The sequence below is a fragment of the Apus apus genome, chromosome 2, assembly GCF_020740795.1.
Source record: "Apus apus isolate bApuApu2 chromosome 2, bApuApu2.pri.cur, whole genome shotgun sequence".
NCBI lineage: Eukaryota > Metazoa > Chordata > Aves > Apodiformes > Apodidae > Apus > Apus apus.
In genome coordinates this window covers 23,251,046-23,271,491 of record NC_067283.1, presented here as the reverse complement: position 1 = coordinate 23,271,491, position 20,446 = coordinate 23,251,046, and the positions used below count along the sequence as shown (strand labels likewise).

Below are 20,446 nucleotides of genomic sequence, written 5' to 3'. Positions count from 1 at the left end.
AGTTTGTGCTGCTGACCTCTAGTTAGGCAGGATTTTAGCTCTCATGTTTTCTTTCCTCTTTCCTCTTACGTTGGCTTAAGCCTATTTAGAAAAAAGTTACATATTTGCAGGACTGCAAAGTGGTTCACCTGTTTTTCTCATTTAAACAGCCATGCTTTCTCACACACACAATCAAAAAGAGTGTTTCCACGTGGCAAATTTACTTGTGCCTACCAGTTCCACTTTTGCCAAACTTTTTGTTTGTTCAATGAAAAGTGAATCTGAATATATACTCACAGTACTGTAGTGCTCACTATGTTCTCAAAACATGGGGAATACCTTAAAGTAGGATATGGGATATAGTTTTTCAGTGTGTTTGTGTGAAATATCTGTTATCCAGCCATTGCAAAAGAAACAAATTGCCCTTTAGATTTTTTTTATTAACTCACATTCAGGTTCTACCTCTCAGAGAAAAACTTGATCAGAGCACAGACACAGTATAAAGAAATGAAAGCTAAAATTTATTCTGCATAAACACAGAAGAAAAAGCCAAACACCTGACACTTTTTATTGATTTTTGTGTAAAACAAAGTATATGGAAAAATAGATAAAAGCATTACTAATAATTTATAATAGCCCTGTTCAGACAGACAGCACAAATTGACAAACACAACTACAAAGAGAATATTGCACATGGGAGACATACTATTCTCACTGCAAGCCACTGCCAGCAAGGCATGGCAAACAATATATAATGATAGAGATCACTGTGCAGGTCAGTTCAATGTGTCACTTATTTTAAAGGCTGTAATCTAATTAATTCAAGCGGTGTCATATGATACAGTATCAGTACTGCAACATTACTTATGACATTGATAAAAAGTACTACAGGATGAACAGCCAAGAAATCAAAGCTTGTGTATTAGGAGATGCACTGTCTGAAAGGAACTACACATACTCAACTTTCAGAGGAAATCTTCACATTCAGAGGAAATTTCCTGTTTCTTAACTGTACTCAAACCAGTGAAATTTATAGCCACTTGGGAACTTGTTGCTTTATGTTAACTAATCATTCCCTTACTGCTAGTTGGGCAGCATGTAAAGCTAATAACATACAGACACACACGGACAGAGATGCTATTTTATAGGCAATTAACGCCAAATAAAAACACAAATGTACTTTCTCATGTTGGCACATCATATAATGTACAGTATTGGAACAAAAAGTTAAATGTGGCACCAATTCACAGTAACCACTACCACAAGCTAGATACACAAAGAACTTGCAAAACAATTACAAAATAATTAATTTCTATATAACTTGAGAACATGAGTACTCAACTTGTACGCAGTTGCCACAGTTAATAGGATTGTAACATAAAATTAAAGACATATGAAACCTGTAATAGAACTGTATTTTAGACAATGTTATGAAAGAATACCTTAATATCCACAGAAAACAAATAACCTGTTGCTAAATACAGAGGTCTCAATTTTCTAATATAATGTGTACAGTTCTGTATTACATATTAAACAATATTTTATTTTTTTTACTGCACAGTAATGAGAAGAGGTTTACTTCATTATTCATTTTTCATTAGGCAGTAAGCAATTAATATAAAGCTACACAAAAATACCTTTATAGCAGGCTATTCCTCAAAATATGTATTTATTCTTCTAAGTAACTAAGACATCTACATGAATTTAGTTGTTTATATTTAGGCAAGTGAAACTAAACTTCTAGCCTTGGATCTTTTTTCTGTAAGACTTCCTAATGTGACTTCTTCTACAGAAACCAGTGTGTTTGATCACATGAATAGATTCTTTACATGACCAAAAATACACATGATATGATACATAATGTGTAGTCAATGCATGAGGGTCATTTTACTTTCAGACTTAACAGTGTCTTGTTAGACTGAATTGGTCCTTAAAGAACACTACGAAGTATTAAATTACAAGTCAACTTGTCATTCCATTAAGAAGTAAACACATGGCCTAACAGGAAACCATACATAATTTTGTTGCACAAATATTTCACAAAATGTCTTCATATATTTGATCTAAAAATACCATCTGTTTATTAAGACTTCAGTATCTCAATCTTTCAAATAACTTATAAAACCAAAATACATTTTTAATTTTCTACACACAGTTTGAAAACATGTAATTAATTATTTCCGGACAACTTTGGCAGTTCAAAATGTATCAGTTTAAACATTCTTGAAGATATTTAAGGATGAAATAACTTTTTGCATAGGAAAGAGGGCCAGCATATTTCTGTATATACTCTCAGTGGTTGCATTACAGTACGATATATATGGAGTTTTGACAGTAAGTTTCATTTAGTCCAGTATCTGGATTCTGCAACAATATCACTATTGCCTGAAACAAATTAGGTAACTGTAGGGAACATGAATGCTAACTACCTATTCTACAGAAGTACAGAATTAGTATGAAGTAACAGCAGTGTATTTAATTTTGAAATGTAATCAGATTGTCAACAGTAATGGTTTCTGCCCTAAGGTTGTTCAGAGGTATGAAATCCTGCTCTCAGTTATACCATCCCATTCTAGTGATTTTAATCAGGTTTCGTGCACAGGACTGGGGTAGAATGGCATAGTATCTATCCCACTAAAAATCTCCAAGACTTTGTGCATTCTAAGATTATTTAAATTTTTTTCATTTAAGGGAATGAAGCATAAATGCCTAAGCTTTGTGCAGTTTTCCTTTGTAATAATGGAATAGGAAACAGGCCAGGAAAATCAGTTACATGTAATTCCACAAGCCTTTCAAGAAATACACAGCTTTCTGCATTGGAATATATTTACAGACAGGAAAAGTAAGTTAGAAGTTGTAATTGTCACTTGTTCTTCATTTTTATGTGAAAATCTCATTCAGACTAGGTTAGGCTCCTGCCTATAATCCAAGAAGGGCAGGTTTTTCACTTAATGTCTAGAATGACTGATAAAACAGTTATATAGTTGGAGTGATAAAATAGTTAACTGCTTGTGTATCACCACAAATATCACAGAAGTAGCTGCATGTTGGAGGAGTGACCAAAAAATTATTATCTTGAAGCTAAATTATTTGGTTTTGGAAAAAGAATGTAAACTTTTAAAATTAATTCTATAGTTTTATTAAACTTTCTCTTTTCTCCAGTCTTTTCCTTTCTTTTCCTGTAAAAACCTGGAAAAGTTTCAAAAATCTAAAAAAGGCAATGCTTTTGATTGAGTAGCCACTAAATACCATAGTCCAGAGGCAGCACCTGTCTCATATAAGTCCTAAATTATTGACTTCCAAGAGTCTGAGAAGTTATGTCAGGAGAAGAATCACTGGACATATGCCTTCTTTTTGTACGCATCTGCCACTTGACAGGTATTGGAGACCAATCTCTAAGCCCTTAGTCTGACCAGTTAGAGCTGTTGTTATAATTTACTTTTCAAAAAATAGTGAGATAAAGTGAATTTTATCTTTCCAATGGCTTCCCTCATCGTATCTTAAAACTGAGTTTTCAAACTGTTTGAAATTGAAAATCTGTGAACTGAAAATCTTCTCAATTTTCTGTTGACACATATGGAATGTAGTTGAATTTTAGTTTTTTTTCAAAAAAAGTTTCCACAAAACTCTATTTTCAAAAATAATTCACTGACCTCTCATTTAATACAAAACATGTTTAAAGACATACAAAAATGCTTTAATTCTGGAAAAAATAATGAAAAATATTTTTTTCATCTCTAGATTTGAACATGCTTAAATTGAAAGGAAGCCCAACTGTCTCTTGATTTGCAACTACCCCAGAATACACACAGGGCTGATGAGTAAGTTTGGGAAATACAGATACTGCAATGACTCATTCTGGATTTTTAAAATTTGAAACTAAATGAAGAACAACTAACACGAACTCTTTAGGTTTAGGCTAGTGTGGCTGGGGGCAGAGTTTGATTCTAGATTCTTGTTCTTTGGAGCTGTTAGTTTCATGACCAACAGAGATACTGAGATTTACAGGACTAGTGATGTTTAACGATAAATTCAAGCTTAAGTACTGTGAATTTCTGATATATCATGATGACAAATTCTTGCTAATAATAAATAGCAAGTGAAGGTTCCGCTAAGAAAGTCACACATCCTAAACAGTGCAAATATACATAAGAAAAATATAATTTTATACAAGTAAAGCAAACTAAGACCAAATACACATTCTGATTATCTGAAATAAAGGCTTTGATAATTAAGCAGGAGTAGCCTGAAGGTATGAGTTGAGTTTGGCTGTTTTCTCAAAGAGCAGACTCTGACAAAGCAGTAGTAATAAATAATTGTGAATGTTCTTTTCAATCCCACAGGAAATGTAAATGTCAAGTTTTAGAGATAAATTCTTTTTAAATACAAGAATAATAACTTTGTTTCTCAAAAAATCAGGCATATCCCAGGACATTTGTTGTACAAGTAAGACTATTATATAAAAATAGAAGATTGGATTTACACAAAATATATTACAACTTTAAGACAGACTTTGGGAAATCCATTATTGTAATAACTGAAACTCCATTGTAGAAACATACAGGATATGAGTATTGTGATGCCTCCCTGTTGTACCAACATATTGGAAGTTTCACAGTGAAAAGAGATTTTTGCTGTTGCAGTTTTCTGGTTTTTTTTGTTCTTTAGTTTTAGGTTTTTTTAGTATTTCCTGATATTTTAAAATAATTATAAAATCAAAACCAATTTGCTTGCACACATATCTGTCAGTCTTTCTGTAAATGTGTAATAGTTTCCAATTTTCCTTATATGATGGAAATAAAGAGATGCCAAAGGTCTAAAATCTAACATGATACTTTGCAAGAAACAACCCTGGTAGCACCACACCATTTAAGCAAATGATATAACAAGATATACAATTACACCATAACTGAAACTGCTTTTGCATATTCAAACCATGGAATGGTGTAAAACCACACACAAGTAAATACACTGTACATGTGCAATAAATATGTAATTACAAATTAATATGAGTTGTTTCAAGGCCTGATTATTCCATAAATTATTAACTCTATTAATCTATACTTTGAACTCACTAACCCAGAAGTGTGGTTTTAAAAAAGAAACACTGCCCAGAAAATGTGGTATTAATAAATAACACTCTGACACGTATCCTTTAAGTCAGGTATGTGGAAAGCATGGTTAAAATAAAATATCATTGTGATATAACTGTGCAAAGAAGCATTAAAAAATCTGATTTTATAATTGTCTGCCCTCTGTGAGTCAAACAAAAAAAATATTGTCGTTATCTGAAGTAGTAGTCTTCTAGGTATAAATTTCTCATTGTTTGGTTCAGAGCTTGTACTGTGTATATGCCAAGCAAGTCCACAGTAACTTGACTCATACTCATACACTGAACTCCTAAAAATACAAGTTTTTTGACAAAGAAACAAACAAACAAACAAATCTACAACAGTGCTAACAAATATTAGTCTGTCATCACATCACAGTTATCCTTTCAGGGGAGAGATGTGGAATGGATCCACTTGCTTCTTCTATACCATGGCTTTTCTCCCATCCTCTTCGGATTCTCCTTAGTTTCCTACTTACACAAGGCAAAAGTAAAATGATCTTACCTAGAATTACAATGGAAGGCAGAATAAGGGCAAGAACAAAATTTGGTGGTGTATAAAATCTGTAATACTCTTCTTCAAAAGCTCTTTTCCATCCGTAAATCAGTACATGGAAAGTACTTATGAGCAGAGCAACATATCCAAGTGTAGACTTTGAAAAAAGAGAAAACAGGGAAAAAGAGATAATTGTACTTGGTCCTTTATCTGACATCTCTAACCCATTACTTTAACATTTCTATTAGGCATCATGTTAAAATCTAGGCCTATTTTAAATTAGCAATACATGGTTTTAAGTTCGCTGTTCTGAAGACCACAGACTGAACACCGGTTTACAACTTAACACTGCTAGCATCTATAGGCCTTACTCAAAGCTGACATGAAGATGATGTTTGCCCAAATTCTAAGGAAGAAAAGTCAACTTCAGGACACGTATTTGAATAAGGAACAACCTCAGTGAAGTGACTGGAACAACATCAGTTGTGACTGGAAATTAAGTTCTTTGTTTCTTAACTGTGAGGGTAGATCACTTCCAAAATTCACAACTATGGAACAATGCAATTCTGATGGAGAAGACCTGGGCCTAACACTCCAGATTTTTATCACTCTAAGAGGTGCAGTTTGCTTCTTCCTCAGAATGGCCTACATCCACCTGTCAAGTTCGCATAAACCATCCCTCACCTTTCTCCATCAGCTGTTGCCTACTGGTTAAAGGGAGTATCTGGACTGCAGAACTTGGGCTTAATGGCACAAGGCAACGATGCAGTTTACTATTAATAGGTAGTGCTGGATGAAATGCTAAGTAGAAGGTTCCCACACCACCCTGCAGAGGACCCCTCATCACATAATCTAGAGCATGCCACAGAAGGTAGTGCTCACAGGGGTCATGGAACATTTTTGTGAATAATGCCTTTTAAGAACCCTGTAGTTGTACTGCTCTACAGACTTGAGCTAAATGTATTACCCTTGTCTTTCCCAAACTGTGGTAAAAAAACACTACTATGGTTTGAAATCTGATGGTGATCAAATGTAGAAAAACTCCTTTTGGCCAAAAATGATGTAATGACTAACTTGGTTGGGAAACATCTGTAGAACATCTTTGAAACACAGGTTTGATTTAATTCCAGTAAACAGAGATCGGAGTAAAATGCAGCCTAAGGATCTATAATAGTGAAATAATTATTTCTACTTCAAGATTAAGAGAAAATTCAGTTCCTAGACAAAGGAGAATGTCTGAGATAATACCATTTGCAAGGATTCACAGATATAATGGTATAAAAACAAAAATACTTTTTTATTTCTAGACATTAATACAATGCTTTTTAACTTGCCAGTATTTATGCATTTTTTGTCCATGATTTCAGAGCCATGTTTGTATATTTTAGATATGATGCACCCTTTTTTAAAAAAGAACAATTTTCTCATGAGACATTCCGTAAGAAACAGAACAATCTGACAACCACTTGTGGATGTGAAAATGGCATATGCAGTGTTTGAATGGAAGCTCTCATAAGAAATTTGGGCAGCAAACAGTATCATTGAATCTGATGTTTGAATATGTTTTTGCAGATTTTTGGTAGTATGACTGCCCTGAATTCATTGCTCTTATATCACTGCCGGCAGGAAAAAGGGCACAAGTGAATCATATCCCTCATTTCTTCATCAGGCTTACTGCTGAGAAGTATAACAATTCTTGAAAAAGAATCAGGAGGGAAATGTTAGATTCTTCACAGATTTTTAAAAAAAGGTTTCAATGCTTACATAAATTCAATCTGCAAACTACAGTTTTGAGACAACTATGTATATCTTTCTACCTAACAGTAAAAAAAATTCGTTGGTAGCACTGGATCATACTACGGTATGTAAGTGTCAGAAAGCCTATTCTAAAGTCAGCTACCCCTGTGGATGCTAACATGAAAGATATTTCAGCTACTGAGAAGTAAATTGAGATTGTGCTGTAGGAGTTATTAATTGCCAGAAACCATGCTGCTTAATACTGGAAGATGAGAGAGCTGCTATAATCCAGGTATGCAAGGTTATTTTCTTCTGGACAATTTTATGACTGGATGATGTGGAGGATGGAATACAGGGATAAAGACTGGATTTCCTGAAACATAGTTGTGCTTCAGATGGAATATACATATTGCATTTCTGTAATCCTTTTCTGGCTTCTTAAGACAAAAAGAAAGGGATAAATATGTCTATGAGAGCTGGAAGATCACTTACACTAATGTTACCATAGGGAGGCAAGGAGAGGCACAGGATGCTAACTTCTTTAATAGCAGAGCACTTTTGAAAGCAGCAAGAAGGGGTACTTTACTGATAAGTTCCCATCTGAGTTAGTAGCAATATCAGCTGTAATTCTTGGGAACCCTCTGCCTAGGCTCTAGGGAAAAGGGAAAGAACATATTTGGTTGCTTTGCTTTCTTATCTTCCATAATACTGTGTTTCCTGGAAGCTGAGTAATTGATTAGCACATTTCCTATGGACTCCACTCCCGTCTTTCACCTTTTCTCCAAGTCTTCCCTGTTTTGTTTTTCTTCCTTCCTCATCCAAGTCATTTTTTTAGTCAATGTAGGAGATTCCCAGCCAAGGCCACAGATGAACTGGACAAACTGGCATTGTTTGGAGTGAAAAAAAAAAAAATTATGGAAAAGATGCAGGATAAAAATCCCTAAGATGTTACCAGGAAGATGTACTTAGAGACACCAATCTGCTGTGGGACAAATCTGCTTCAGGATTTCCTAACTTCACAATGGTTGAATAGTTCAAAAAAATTCATATATACAAAAGATATTTTCCAAAGTCTATGCTTATGCAAGGTTTACTTCAGATTCCCCCAGTAACAGGATATTGCTAAACTTATAAACAGGCTGTAGCAATTCTGACTGGAATCTTACCCGTAAACTTGCTAAATACTCAGGCCTCATTCTTCTTTACTCTGGGGAAAAGTATCATATTCTTGTGGGAGAACCAAGGCAGGGCAGCCCTTAAGTGCATATGCAAAAAAAGTTTTAGTAATACTGCCTCCCAAAACCTTCAGGATTGTGCTAGCAGACAAAAAGAATGTCTACAAAAAGATCAGCTCCCTAATATGGAAATAGCAGATTTGCACTGATTTTTGCTAAGGAACATAAAGCTCAGCTTCCAAAGACAGTGTGCTCTGTCCATTGCCAGTTTTTGTGATGTGCTTTGGTCTGGAAAACAAAAGCAAGAGCCATTTATGCTTACATTATATATTTAGAGTATAACTTCCTTCAGAAAACTGAAGGGTTGAGTGCAGCACTGCTTGCAGACAACATTCTCCATTTCCATGTATTTTATGGGAACAATCAAGGACTAGTTTTAATGTCTTGTCCTGTTTGCCATGTGTTGGCTTAGGCTAGTTATTCTATCTGCTCTAACAAAATACAAACTATTTTTTTTATTTCTTGCCTGTCTCTACTTTTGTTCCTTATCCAGGTATGTTTGGAAGAGAAAAAGAGAGTACTGAAGTGGCATTTAACAAAATCGATGCATTAGTTTATCAGCCCCAGCTTCTTCCTTGCCTCTTCCTCAGTAAGTTCCAACTTGAAGATGTGTCCAAAGTTTCATGCAAAGTTTACATTATCTAAGATCTCCTACTGAACAAACTCTTCATCACTCTCTGGTTCTGTGTCTCTATCTGGGTATTATGAGTGTTTCTCTCTGAATCATGAAGTAATCAGATTATTTATTTTGTACAGTGGTCAGCCCCCTAGCAACTGCAGCAACTCCCAAGTTTTCTGCTGGTGTCTTGGTTCCTGGTGGGGCTGACACAATAAATTGCTTTTGCATCACTATTCAACCTACTCATGTATCACTTTGTTCCTGTTGATACTCTGAGGTAATGAGCAGAGCCTGCACTGATTCTCCTCTCAAAGTCCTCTTCCCTTGATCAAGCAGGCTGGAATTTCTGGGGCTGCCAACACCTGTGTTGTGAAACCAGGCTAAGTAAGATGGCGGCATTTCTGAACTAATTTGGGATATTAAAGACAGCAATGATTTCTGGGCAAAAAACATTCACAACTGGGGTTTCTTTACAGTATTAGGAAGACTGTGGTAGACGTTTGTTTGAAACGCTGTAGCTAGGGGAGATGCTGCTCACTCAAGACTTGCACTACTGGGACAAGATGAGCAAATAGTCTCTACTGTACATGTTAATAATTTGTTAAATCTAAACTCAAAATTTCCTGGTAGAACTCAAGACCAAGTATGTTTTAGTGGTAAAACTCTCTAGAGGAGTCCAGACCCTTATTTTGATACTGAGATGATGGTCTAATAGTTCAACTGTTTGTTCCTCTGACTTGGAGAAGATTTAAGTTCAAATTCACTTCATCACATTGTACTTCAGTAGCAGAAATATATAAAAGATAGTAACTATTATGATGTTTTATCTGTTTTGAATGCCCAAAACCATGAGGGAGAATAAACAGTACTGTCAGAGGAACAGTAATTTGAAATATTTTTCAGGAAACTCTTTGTAAGCCTACCTGGAGTGTTCCACCAATGAAAATCCTAGAGAAAGGGAAGACATTACAGACAGAAGACCTCTTACAACGACAGCCAAAGAAGTAAATTATGAAGTGCAACTCAAGTGCTGAACAATAAGGTCAGTGCCTGTGTCTTGAAGGTAGGAATTTGTAAACAGTCAAAGGACTAGGAATTAGTATTATACAGTGGCTATATTGAAAAACTGTTAATCAGGGAAGACTGAGTTAAGACTCGAGTACTGAATCTAAAGTTAGAGAACAAAACAAACCAACACACTTAGGAAATTTATCACAAGACTGAATCCTAATAATTTTTTTTATTACTGACTGCTACCTAAAACTAATGTCAGTTTTGTTTGGAAGCAAGTATTAACCTGTTTGTTAAAGCATGTATTTCTCAGCATTTTATGCTGCTTAAGTCTGTCTGTTGTAGATATTTATTTATCTAAGGAAGGAGCGCAGTAAAGGGCATGCCAGGACCTGGAAAAGCCACTACTTTCAATAAACAAAGCTGTCTTTTACTAATAGGCATTTTCAGCTAATGGGAACGATGCAGTGAAGGGGAAGCAAAACTGAATTAATGACACCATGACTGTCAAAAGGCTGTGCAATAAAAATCCTGCAGGACAAATACAGTCTTCAGTTTTTAAGTTATGCGTCTACATATAGCAGTAGCTCATCAGTATCACTGCCTTTAGTGAGTTTGTCCAAATTTATCTAATTTGAATTTAGCAAGAAATTCTAACAATGGAAAAGAATAGTTTACTGCTCATTTAATCTTAACTGTATTGGCTATTTAAGACCAAGAACTGTAATGTGCAAATTCCTGTTCTAACAGTTATGAAATGCTTAATGTGCCTTCATGGTAATACATCTACTGAGTAAGGATACGTTATTACCTTTCCAGATAGAGGGAAAAAAAAATTCTCATCATGTTGCAAAGTGCTTTTATTCATCATCATCATCACCACCATCATCATGATCAATAAATTATTTTTAACCACAAAACCCCTTGTTTAAAAAGTAACACACCTGAATAAAGCTGAACTCCCTCCAGTTTAAGGCACTGTTTACTGAAGGGATGGAAGTTACTGCCAGCAAAGAAAGCAGTCCAAGGCTCATTATTCCAAAGGAGACATACATTTCAATTCTCCACACTTCTTCCTCATTCCAAGAATTTTCAACATTTGCATGAACCTGATGAAAAAGCAGAAAGGAAGCATTTTATTCTACAGAATATTAAAAATATCAATAGAAGTTATTTGCTGAGTAAAAGTCTACAGTCACGAGAGCTATAAAATGGGGTCAAACATTTCAGAGAGTTCCTCATGTCTTGCAGAAAAACAACTATTTCCTTGCTGCTGGTATTGGCTCTTGTTAGATTAAAATAATTTTAAACATGGAAACGTCAATGAGCTGTTAAAAGAAAATGTAACATGATGTACTATTTATAACACGTTATAAAAACAGATAAATCTGCACATTCCTACATACTGTAGAAAAGTAGTTGTGTTCTTCAGACCCTGGAAACTTGAATTCTGTAACATAAATTGGGTAAAACTCCAAATTTGTTTTTAGTTTGTTACATTTAGAAATGGTTTAGCATGATTTCCTGGTTTTGCTTCAGCTCCCTATGCTGAGTCCAAGTTATTTTGTCTCTTCCACTGTTGACATCAGACACATCCAGGATTGTTCTTGGAGAGCTTTTCCAAAAAAAGGAAACAACTTAACCATTAAGAAGTTTGGATTGCTGAATTTTTCATGCTAGAATTTGTGGACCCAATCCCTGTTAATTTGTCCCATTTGATTTGATTTGATTTCCTTAGTTTGACTTAGTCTTCTGTTTCATCACATCTCTCTTTCCTGCATTTTTTATCTGCTGAAAGGTCATGTTGTTTTTCTGGCAACACCTTTTTTCTGCCAATTTAAAGGCAAAAATAAGCCACTTCGCTGACAGACAGGAGCATCAGACCCTCTTCTAAAGCATGGCATATTTGGCAAGAGATTGTTTCAAGTCATGCAAGACCAATTGCTCCTGGGAACTGGGAGTCAATTTCTATTGCCTGAAACAGATGGGATGTTCATGGAACTTTTAATGAATAAAATATTTTGACCACTGGTCCAAATATTACAAAGTAACAGCATTTTTATTTTTGTAAACAGAAATGTATCTGTAAATATTATTACAGTAGTTACACTTTTTTCACACTTGTAAATACACACTTTCCCCATATGTCAAGTATACATAGAGAAGAACATACCTCAGAAACTTGGAAGTTTCTTGCTGTTGCTCTTATCCTGTCTATCTACATTCTCCTTGTGTATATTACTATCAAGGATTTAAGTAGGACACATCCTTGACTCCTCCTACCACACGGCCTTGACTGCAGCTTGACCCATGATGTTTAAGCCTCCTTTCTTCCTCAGCAGTAGCTATACAGAAGATAACCCGCCACATTCTCCATGGGAAACAGTGGAGCAGATTAAGAAAACCTATCTATTGTATTCATGAGCCATACAAATGCAGCCAAGGCATTTTTGGCTTACTGAACAGCTTGGCTTACCTGTTGATATGCCATATTGAGGAACAAGTAGCGCTCCGACCTCCTCATAGGCAAGCAGAGGCTGTATGTCACATGCACTGCTGCAAAGAAAAAACTCAGCAGCCCCAGCTGCTTTCGGCACTGGAGCCAGTTGTCCAGCCAAGGTGGAAATCGCCTATATTTAGTACCATAGTAGAGCTGGTAAGCAGCAGCAATAAGTCCTGACAAATACACTAGAGAAAGTAAAGTGATTGCAACGATTGGCAGAGTCTTGTTCACAATCTCAATGGGGATCTTGTAAAAGTCACTCTGCTGATTTCTCACGTATGGATGGATTACATCTCTGACGAAGGAATAGATGAAGAAAAACATTGCCAGGCTGATGGCAATCACTACAGGCCCCTTCCACAGTGTGAAAAGTCGCAGAGGTAAGTTTTCAATCTCCCTTGAAGATGATAATGCTCCCAAATCAATAGGAATAAAACTGAGCTGACGGGCAAGCTCAATAACTTGATGGCGAGCCTGAACATTGTTACTGCATATATACACCTGTGGGGAAAGTCAAGTGAATTGTCTGTAATCAAAGAGACCGAAAGGTTAAAAAATAACAAACACCATCACCAACCACAAAAAAACCTTAAGGGCCTCCAGGAAAAAGCTATAGCACTACTGGTAAAACTCTGCACTTTTATTCCAGCTTAAATCACCAAGATAAGAATGAAACCATATACAAAATCAGCCAGAGTGAAACTATGCAAACGGATTTAGCAACAGAGTAACCAACAAAGAAAAAAAAAGCCCAAAAATTGTGTTTTCTTGGGAGTCAATAATGAGCTGATTGTGGAATGCACTGGTAATCTGTACAATTAAACCCTCTCCACTGAAATCTCTATAGGACTGGCTTGAACTTGAAGCAATGGCTAAAAGCACTTCAGAAAATCATGAGTCTCTCAGGTATCCTGAGTGATAACCCTAAAATGGTTGTAGCATAAACAGCATGAAAAGCAGAGAACCATGTAATCTCTCCATGTATAAGAATTTCAATTTCACAATCCAGATGGCCACAAAAATTGATTTTTAAAAGAAAATGCAAAAACAAGTAGCCAAATAAGAACTCCTTCTAAAGTTTCTTATGTGGTGAAAGAAATTCACTGCTACAAAGTACTTTAAAGTTCCTTTAAAATTCAGTGGGCTATAGTTTGCCTAACGCTGCTTGCTGATTATCTGCACTAGAACAAACATTATCAGTTTTGACAGAATTTAATTACTTAGTGCAGTGCTGTTCTGAAAGGGGATAAAAATAATACAGCAAGGTTGTTTTTAAAATTATGCTAATTCTATATTAATTGCATTCCATTCAAAATCTACCTGAAATGCCACAAAACTCAATTTAATCTCCAGTATTCACATTACACTTCTCATGCCTTTCTGAGTCCATAAAGCCATGAAGGTCTGAGTTCTTGTATAGGCTTAGATCCTTTGTTTCACTTCAGCAAAGCATGAAAAACATAAAGCTGCCTTTTCTACATGCAGGATGGATTTGTGGAACATGCTGGGAAGGAATTTGAACATGATGTTCCCATGCATCCCTGGATGAAAGGAATGATCACTTAGAAACATATGTCCCTCCTTCTGTTTCCTCATATTTATAATCTTGAGGCATTCTAAAAGCTAGAAAATGTTTTTAATTCACTTTAGTGTTATGTGGAATGCAAACATTTTTAGAAAGGCTGACTCCTGAGCCCTGGGATCAGGACCTCAGATTTCTGTGCATCTCTTTTCAACACTCTATGTAAAACAATACTGAAACTAAAATACACTGGGAAAGACTGAGTATCCCTATACAGAGCATAAAGATAAAAATTAACACATTTCCTATGGAAGACATTAAGACCCAACTCCTGTCCTCTGTCTGTAGTCATCTAAAGGTCAGCTGTCAAGACTAAGATAGCATGCACATCTCCTGTGCAATCTTTAAAGATAACCAGGCATCCCAGGGAACAATCTGGAGCACTTATTCTGCATGTCTTACAGTGGATGGACTAGACTCTGGAAGTTTGTTTTATTAGCTACTAAGCTTAAACTAAAGGCCCACCATTTTAGTCACACAGGATGAATCCCCTGAGTTCTGCTGCTGCTTTCATTAAGTTCTGGTCAGTTTCATCTTACAAATGAGTTAAATTAAGACACGTAACATTTACCTGTCTGCTGGCATCCTTTGGTCCTAACTGCAGTGACCAAGCAGAAACAACATTGAATCCTTTGACAATCACAGAATCTGGAAACAGTGATGCCAAATACTCTGCATTGGAATCTGGATATTGGTCTACTCTTGTATTATTGCTGACATCAATCAGAATTTTTCCTGCGAGTAAATGCTTGAGGTCCCACAAAGAGGCATAATGTTCTCTGTGTATGGCTACAAAAATGATGTTTGTTTTTGCAACTGCATCTTCATGGTGAGTGACATCAACCACATGGGGAAAGAACTCAGCAGCAAGTTTAGGGTTTCTGCTTCCGACGACCACATGGTACCCACACCTGATAAGCCTAATTGTCAATGACTTAGCAAAGTCTCCACTTCCAATGATGCCTATTGTGACCTTACTGGCATCCTTGATGCCATTGGCAACATTTGGTAGAAAAGTTTCATTGAGATTCTTAGGACTTCCCATCATAGAGATTGATTCCATATCTCCAAGGCACCAAACCTATAATGACCTTTCCTGGGAGGGGAAAAAAAAAAAAGAAAAAAAAAGATAAAGCAACAGAAGGGAAAATGCAGCATCATACAATACAGGACATCAGAATCCATAAACATCTCCGGGAGCAAAATACGCAATTCTAAATTTCATGTGATATTTTGTTCTTAAAAGTATGTGCTAATCGATTTTGTCTTGCAATGTGTCACTAATACAAGGAGAAACATAAAATACTTCAAGCATTTCAGTAACACAGTTATAACAGAAAATGTTGGGGTTTTTTTTCCATCTTCTGTTATTCCCTATCTTCCACTGTCCTGGAATATGGAGATAACCCTGTGCTACTGAAACTAACAGTCAATGGAACAATGAGAAGAAATATGAACGGAAAACTAGGTAATTATGGAAAATAATTAAGGCAGAGATAGGTGGCCTGTGGCAGGCATAAGGATTGGGAGTTCATAGAAGCTGGACTCCATTAAAAGCTTATGCAGGTGATTATCATGGTATCCTATACTGGCCAGGAAGGAACAGATGCAAAAGGCTCAAAGCTGCCGAAGTCAGGACTATAATACAGACATCCATCTGACATACTCACCTGCCAGCTGGAGAAATGGGCAGCACACATGGATACAATTGCAAAGGCAACAAGGGAAATTTGTCAAGGCTTATTTATTATATCACTAATGGCACTGCTAGGTCAGATTGCTTTGCCACAGATGTATAAGGATTAACTGTGGGTGAAAGGCTAAAGGATTCAAGACCATGGGTCACAAATATGCCTAACAGAATTTTTCTCACCAGGCAGATAATGAATCCTGGAGACAAATACATGGGACAGCATTCCACAAAAAGCTAATGGCAGGGAGAGATTTCATGCAATAATAAAAAGGAAGAGTTTTAGGGGGTAAGAGAGGCTTTGAAGAAGAACAAATCCTAAGAGTCACAGAAAATTAAAATAAATACTGCTATAGCTTTGGAGATGAGACCACAGAACTACAATAAAGCTGTAACAAAGACCAAAAGGCATAAAAAACCACAACACAACAAAAAAACCCCAGGAAGGAAATCTTCACATGAAACCACAGTTATAACATAAGTGGTTCTGCACTGTAGAGCAAGTGTAAGTTCTGAAAATGAAGGATGCAATGAGGAAAGACAGGCTAGGAAGCAAAGAGAAACCATGAGGTTGCTGTCTTGGGAGCAATCAACAACAGATCATACAGAAAGGAGAAGCTGAATGAACCTCTTCCTCAGCCACCATCCAAGAGCTAATAAGATGCCAACTGATCAACAGTGGGGGACTTCATCCAGCTCTTGTCTAGGAATACAGTACGTGTGGTGAACAAACTCCCACAATTAGAAGTGGCTCTGTGTTTCAGAAATTGCAGGAAGCTACTAGAAGAATGGGCACTTTTCAATTCAGCTTTGACTAGAAGGGAAGAACTCTCTGAAACTGGACTGAGACTCTAAAGATGCAAAGCAGTATGTGAAATTGACCACAACATCAGTATTCTAGGAAAAGATTCTAACAGGGAATCCTTCTGGCAGAAGCAGACCGCACAGATTTTTATGCACACTGGAAAAACACTGATGCCTTTCTTACCACGTGACCTGAAATGTATCTAAGACATGACCAACATACCAGTATTTCCTGTTCCATGATGGGTTCTCATCCAGCAACATAATAAGAATAGCTGTATTTTGATCAGATTCATGATACACATCCCCTGGATAAGACAGAATGCATATGCATTCACTATGTGATTACAGAGGCCCATGTCAGTTCATGCCACATGACACGAAGGTGCTGCAAAACTCTGGGATAGAAAGGGAACTGCTATGAGGAAATGGGCTGCCAGTACCACATAACCATGCTGCAGTCTATTTTCAGCTTTTGTCCAAAGAATCCTTAGGAGAGTGGGAGTCAAGGATCTGGACATGATGAATTGCTCTGGTGAGCTGACTTGGATCCACTGGCCAAAGCTTCTCACTGCCTGTCCTAAGGAAAGTAGAGTTTGATAAACATGATAAAACTAACAGGCTTCATTAAAAAAGCCTCAGGGAATAGGTAGACATAATTCTTGGGCAAATAAACTAAGAAGTGGAAGGGATCAGAGAGCTGGCAGTTACTGAAAGTGTCCATATTAAATGCACAACAGCAATTTAGAAGAAAGTGTGTAAGACTGTTTTAACTACATCAGGAGAGTTTTAGTGACCTGAAAAATCACACACACAGGGAAAAAAAAAACAGGGTGTGTGTCATGGCTTTGCAACAGTATAAAGAGACAGTGCTATCATGTAGGGATAAAATCAGAACAGCAATGGTACAGAAATTATTTACAACTAGTGAAGGACATAAATGGTAACAAGTAAATGTTCTATAAAAATATAAATACAATAAAAATAAATACAATAAAAAAAAGAATGCAAGGTTTGTAACTTATGAGGAATATGAACAAATTACAGGTAACACAAAATAGGACAAAGTATTAAATACATTATTTATTTCAGCCCTCAGCAGGAAGGTTTATTGTGAAGAAATATTTAAGGAAATCCCTTTTACAGGGAACAGAAGGTAAGGTCTGAGTAAGTTAAGAGTAAACTATAAAGATTTTCAAGTCAGCATACACTTAAGAAAGCTACCCTTGATGCTTAAAATGCTTACTGAAGTGATGTTTTGAGAACTCTAAGAGGACAAGGGAGGCAAATGAGCACATACTGCTAGAAGAAGGGAGGAGGAGGACTTCGGAAAGCAATGACTTGTTAGTCTAACTTCAGTCTCTGGACAGATTTTCCTGCAGTTTTTGAGCAATCAATTTAATAGTTAGACGGGAAGCAGATTTTAAGTAGCTATGGTGGGTTGTTCAGGAACAGAGTGCAACAAAACCAGCCTTCTTTTACAAAATAACTGGCCTCACAGACATAAAAAAAATATTAGGAGCAATATCAGTTTGACATTTGCCCTGGGATAAGCTAAGAAAACATCCCAGAGCTCTGTCAGCCAGAGGGTGACACAGATGTGAAAAACTGCTCGTGGAAAAATTCCTGGAGGAGAAAAACGGACAAACAGCCGTGCAGTCACCGAATCTGTGACCACCCGCTCGGGCGGGAACTTACGGGGCGCGGGCCGAGGCGAGGGGCCGGCCGGGCGCGGGCTGCAGGCCGGTGCCCCCCGGGCGGGCCGCGGGGATCCGCTCTAGTGCAGCGCGGCGGGGCCCAGGTCCTGGCCGGCATCTCCAGCTGCAACGACAACATCGCTCGGAACAAGAGCATCAGGCCGGTCACGGCCCCCGCCGCCTCCGCGCCCCCGGGCAGGGCCGGGGCAGCGCTGTCGGGCCCGGCCGCGGCGGGACGGAGACACCGCGGCTCCGCGCCACCGCCAGACCCGCCAGGCCCGGGAGCCGGGCCGCGCACACACCCGCTGCCCGAGCCGCCCGGTCCGGTCGTCCGCCGACAGGGCCAGGCCCGCCAGAGCCTGCCCGGACCCGGGAGCAGCCGGGACGGCAGCCCGCCGCCGGAGCAAGCCTTGAGGCGGGATGGGGCCGCCTCCCGCCCCGGCCCCGCTGCCTCTCACCTGCTCCCGCTCGCCAGGAGGACCCGCGCCGCTGCTCCGGCTCCTCAGCCGCCGGCCCCGCAGTGGAGGGCGGGAACGCGGGGCCTCTCCTGCCGCCGCCCCTTGCGGCCGCTCCCGCACGGCCCGAGGGGGCGGTGGGGTGGCCGCCTGTGGGGCGGGAGCGCGGCGCGGCCGGGCCTGCCCTGCCCTCCGCCCCGGCTGCCGGGCGCTGCGCAGCGGCCACACACCCCTAGGGCTTACCCAGAGCCAGCGGGGACCCCGCGGCTCCCCAGGGGAACTCACGGCCCTGAGGGCAAAACGCAGCGCTCTCCTCCCGGGCCCTGCCCTGGGCCCGCTCCTCCAGCCCGGGTTGGTTCTTCAGAGAAAACCTTTCTCCGGCCGCTTTTCCTGATTCTCTCGTGGGAGCAGGGTGCTGCTGGCCCTCAGGCGCTGCCGGCTGCAGGGCCGTGGCTGCGGAATCGGAACCACAGAATGGCTTCAGTTGGAAGGAAATTTTAAAAGTCAGCCCTCCTGCAGTGAACAGGGACATCTTCAACTAGATCAGGTTCCTCAGAGCCCTGTCCAGCCTAACCTTGAATGTTTCCAGGGATGGGGCATCTGCAACTTCTGAGCAGCCCGTGTGTCACCACCCATTATACAAAATGAATTCCGAGGGGGTGTTGGATGTGCCTGCAGCCCAGGTCAGCTTCCCCAGGTGTGGGTAGCGAGGAGGTGACTCCACACGTTTGCTGTGTGCCTGGTGTACTCTGTGCAGGTGTGAGGAGTGCTCTGGTTTCGGTGGGTTTCAAAAGGAGAGGACATACGGGGTTCAGCCACATAAAAGTGAAGCTACATTGCTTGGCCTATGGAATTTCAAGTTGAAGACAAATGGAGCTTTTTCCTGAAAAACTAGCTTTTAACAGTTTCTGATTTACCAAATTCCATCTTTCATTAAGCTATGTTGTACCTATAACTATGTGTAAACCTCAGCCCTTTGTGTTTAACACATTTAAAATTGATCAACACATGCAATGATACATGTCACTCATGTAGCAAAAACCCTAAGATGACTGAAAAGGAGTCATATGAGCACAGAAAAACACTGGACATACCCATTTTCAGTCTTAGTGTTTGGATGCTGAGTTGTTAATGTAGTGCATCAACTGAGGATTAAAGCAGAATGAACCATATAATCTATTCAAACATTTGTTTCAGTATGTAATCACGAACAACCATGCTGTACAATTTGAAAAAGGACTGAGAAACTTCTCTATTGTAGTTCAGAAACAATTTCCTCTCCAATAAATAAGTCACTTTTCTGACATTGAAAATACGTATTTTTATAGCATTTTTAGATTTGGTAAACAGGTGCACAGAAAACATATTCCAAATTTTCTGAACTGTGTTTTCAGCTCCCAGATGATGAGAACTGCATTGATACTCCATGGAAGTTAACTGAAAGGTGATTCCATTGACAGACTGCCCAGAAATGCCCTTTCCATGGTGAGAACTAGCATTTTGGCCCTTCGGTTTCTTGTTCTAATAT

The 20,446-nt window shown here is 38.6% G+C and overlaps 1 protein-coding gene across 3 annotated transcripts; it reads right to left on the bottom strand.

The window, feature by feature from the left end:
* Positions 1–479: 479 nt before the first annotated feature.
* STEAP2 (STEAP2 metalloreductase) lies at positions 480–19,024 on the bottom strand. 3 transcript variants are annotated; one of them, XM_051611186.1, is made up of 5 exons: positions 18,922–19,024; positions 14,844–15,368; positions 12,664–13,191; positions 11,132–11,296; positions 480–5,742 (listed from the first exon to the last, which is right to left on the bottom strand). In XM_051611186.1, exons 2-5 carry the CDS (start codon positions 15,333–15,335, stop codon positions 5,458–5,460), a joined length of 1,470 nt encoding a protein of 489 aa, XP_051467146.1. In that variant the 5' UTR covers positions 15,336–15,368; positions 18,922–19,024; the 3' UTR covers positions 480–5,457. The 3 variants fall into 3 exon arrangements, with proteins under 3 accessions (XP_051467146.1, XP_051467145.1, XP_051467147.1); XM_051611185.1 differs by lacking the exon at positions 18,922–19,024 and adding an exon at positions 18,465–18,568; XM_051611187.1 differs by lacking the exons at positions 480–5,742; positions 18,922–19,024 and adding exons at positions 5,750–7,280; positions 18,465–18,570.
* Positions 19,025–20,446: the final 1,422 nt, after the last annotated feature.

Coding starts and splice junctions, on each gene's coding strand:
- STEAP2 (XM_051611186.1), bottom strand. CDS start 15,335: ATGGAATCAATCTCTATGATGGGAAGTCCTAAGAATCTCAATGAAACT. Junction 13,192..14,843: donor CAAAGGATGCCAGCAGACAG/GTAAATGTTACG, acceptor CTTTCCCCACAG/GTGTATATATGCAGTAACAA. Junction 5,743..11,131: donor GGGAGTTCAGCTTTATTCAG/GTGTGTTACTTT, acceptor CTTTTTTCAAAG/TCTACACTTGGATATGTTGC.